General features: G+C 41.3%; 1 protein-coding gene across 1 annotated transcript in view; it reads right to left on the bottom strand.

The window, feature by feature from the left end:
• Positions 1-2,636, bottom strand: part of LOC107290872 (A-kinase anchor protein 7) — a 65,423-nt gene extending 62,787 nt beyond the window's left edge. The window contains exon 1 of the mRNA XM_015819809.2: positions 2,413-2,636. Within this exon, the coding sequence (XP_015675295.2) occupies positions 2,413-2,545 (133 nt within the window). The 5' untranslated portion in view covers positions 2,546-2,636. The remainder of the gene's footprint in view (positions 1-2,412) is intronic.
• Positions 2,637-2,952: the final 316 nt, after the last annotated feature.

The raw sequence follows: 2,952 nt of genomic DNA, 5'->3' as shown, positions 1-2,952 counted from the left end.
ATCTCTAATTGAGTACTGTAAGCCTAGGATTAGGTACTTTCTCAGAATATACTGTTCTTTCCTTGTTTTCAAACTGAAGATGAATTTTTAATTATGGAGAAGCAGAGGTGTGGTTACTATTTGAATGGAAGGCATCTAGGGAATACAAGAGATGTAGACTAGATTGAGAAATCAAAACAACACATTAGAAAATGGCTATGGCAAACCACATTTGGGACTGCTACCAATAAAATTATATAAATTTATTCATTATATCATCAGGAATCGAGCCTGATCTGGAGTATCTACTGCAGCAAGGTTCACAGGCTGCTCTGTTCCTTATTACTAAGAAACGGCAATTTGAACCAGATTCTGTTGTAAATATTCAATTTCTAAAATATGAACACACTTTCAGGAATAGACAACATGTGGTTTTACAGAAGCATGTGTTCCTTAATTATTATAAATTTTGCAATTCTGGAATGCCTCAGATAAGCTTTGCTGAAGCTATACAATCTGGATCTATGAGTACATTCAACTACTATTCACAAATATTAGGAGGATCATGAAATATACCTGCATTCAACCCTTGGATCTCCCAAGATAGGTATTTCCTCATTATTTGTGCTACCATATCTGCCCTTGAGAGTACCGGTTGTTAACTAGGAACTAGGGTTTATTTCAGCATATCTTGCATTGTAAAGGGGGATTTTTTTGGAACAGTTGTCAATATCATTTAGTGAAAGAAAAGTAATCCATTTTGGTTGTCTGTGACTAACAACAGGCAACATTTTAATACAGGTAGTCTTTGACTTACGACCACAATTTCTATTGTTAATCCAAGTGGTTGTTAACTGAGTCATGTCTGATTTTACCTTTTTTGCCATAGTTGTTAAGCGATTATTAAGTGAATCATATGGTCATTAAGTGAATCTGGCTTTCCCCATTGACTTTGGTTGTCAGAAGTCATCTGGGAAGATTACAAATGGTGATCACATGACCCCAGGATGCTACAACCATCGTAAACACTTGCCAGTTGCTAAGCACCTGAATGTTGATGTGACTATGAGGATGCTGTGAGATGTAAGTATTTTATTTTCAATACTGTTGTAACTTCAAACGGGTGCTAAACCGGTTGTAAGTTGAAGACTACCTGTACCTGAATAATTGCTGTCTTAGGTAGTAAATATGAATGCACCTCACTGATACTTTCCCCCAAACTGTATTAAAAGTCTATTACAAAGTCTGAATTGCTGGCAGCTGTTAAAGTAGACCAGATATTAATATCACTTTGCTTTCTAGGTGGATTTAAAAGATAGAAACTTTTACTTTCCCTCAGTAATTCTGTTTCTATGAGAAAATGGAAGGGAAGGGACACTAAAAGCACCTGTAGTTTAATGCAAACTAAAACAGTTTGAATTAATGGAATGAGATGGATAGAAAATGCAACTTCATATTGTACTATAAAATCTACCACATACCACCAAGTTTTAGTCAAATGTCTCTAACAGGATAAACATATGGTGAAAGAAAATCAGTTAATGGATTATGCCCACTAAAAAAAAGAACAAAATAACCACATGAAGTAATACATGTAAAACCAAAAGGTGACTTAACAAAACAAAAATGCAATGAATGACTTCTAAGGCAGCTGTTTACTTTCTGGGCCAATCTGGAGCACAGAAAAATTGTGCAAATTGAGGTTTTATTACCCTTACCAACTGTTTGCTTAAAAAGCATGATGTAATAAATATTGACCTGCTTAAAAGCTCACTTACTACACTTTAATAAGCCCATCATAATTCCTAGTCCTAGTGGTAACCTCCAGCTGCCAGTTACATGATAAATCAACAGCAGGATTAGACTTCATCACTAATTAGAAAGGAGGCCATCAAAAAATATCAGAATGGCAAGCTAGACTGAAATTTTTTTAAAAGGTGACAATGGCAAGCCACTTTGTACCCTTGCCAAGAAAACAGGGACATACATGTCTGTATAATATCCAGAAGTTGACTGAACTGGACTCAGCCCAATTGGTTGTTTCCTTTTAAAAGGATTATTAGCCCCCCCTTTTTTTCCTTTTGCGGAATAATTATTCATAATACACGAATATGTGGAACACTCATGATTATTCATTCACGCACCGGGTAGTCTCTCTAGGGATTCTGATGCCCTTACGATGACCGAGCTCCCTTTTTGGGTTTGAGAACTTGCGGGCCAGCGTAACTAAGCGCCGGAACAAGCATTGCACAAGCTTTTTTAGAGGAAGGGAGGTTTCATATCTGCTACTGCCAAACTGAAAGGCAAAATGGAAATGCCCCCCCCCCCCCACTCCCACGTTAAGGAAGGAAAAGTTGAAGAGAAGGGTGGGTCTGCTGGACGCCTCTCTCTTGGCTTTGGGACCGCTCCTAGCATTCATTATCTCCTCCTCACCGATCTGTTGTGACAACTGCTTGCTTGCAGGGGGAGGCTGAACTTTTTCTCCTATTCCTCGCCCAGCTTCCTCCTCCTCCGCTTCCAGCCTTTGGGAATCCGCCCGGAGAGGGGAAGACCCCTGTACAGCCATAACGGCGACGGAGCACAGAGATCTCCGTCCCACCTCTGGGGGCGCCCAGGGGATCTGGGGACTAGAGGACCCAGCTGCCCCTGCGGCGAAGCGAACGGAGCGGAAAGTCCGGGGAAAAAGTCCCAGCAGTTTCGATATCATGGCCCGGCTCTCGCTTTCTCCAGGCACCTACGGAAAAACGGAGGAGTCAAAGGAAAGCTCCACCGTCGTTGCCGTTCAATCGGCGGAACAGACACGATTCTTTTCCCCGCACGTTTACCTTACGGAAAACTACGACTCCCGTCATGCAACGCAACTGCAGAGTGGGCTCGAACTCAAGGGAAAGGCTGGGCCGTGCATTGTGACGCCGCTTCGAATGTTTATTGAGAGTCAAGGGCGCTAGGCCTTTCTGATCGGTGTGCATCGTG

Source organism: Protobothrops mucrosquamatus, unplaced genomic scaffold (genome assembly GCF_001527695.2).
Source record: "Protobothrops mucrosquamatus isolate PMUCROS unplaced genomic scaffold, P.Mucros_1.0 scaffold991, whole genome shotgun sequence".
Taxonomy (NCBI): Eukaryota; Metazoa; Chordata; class Lepidosauria; order Squamata; family Viperidae; genus Protobothrops; species Protobothrops mucrosquamatus.
The sequence above is the reverse complement of the archived record's forward strand: the minus strand, read 5'-3'. Positions and strand labels throughout refer to the sequence as shown.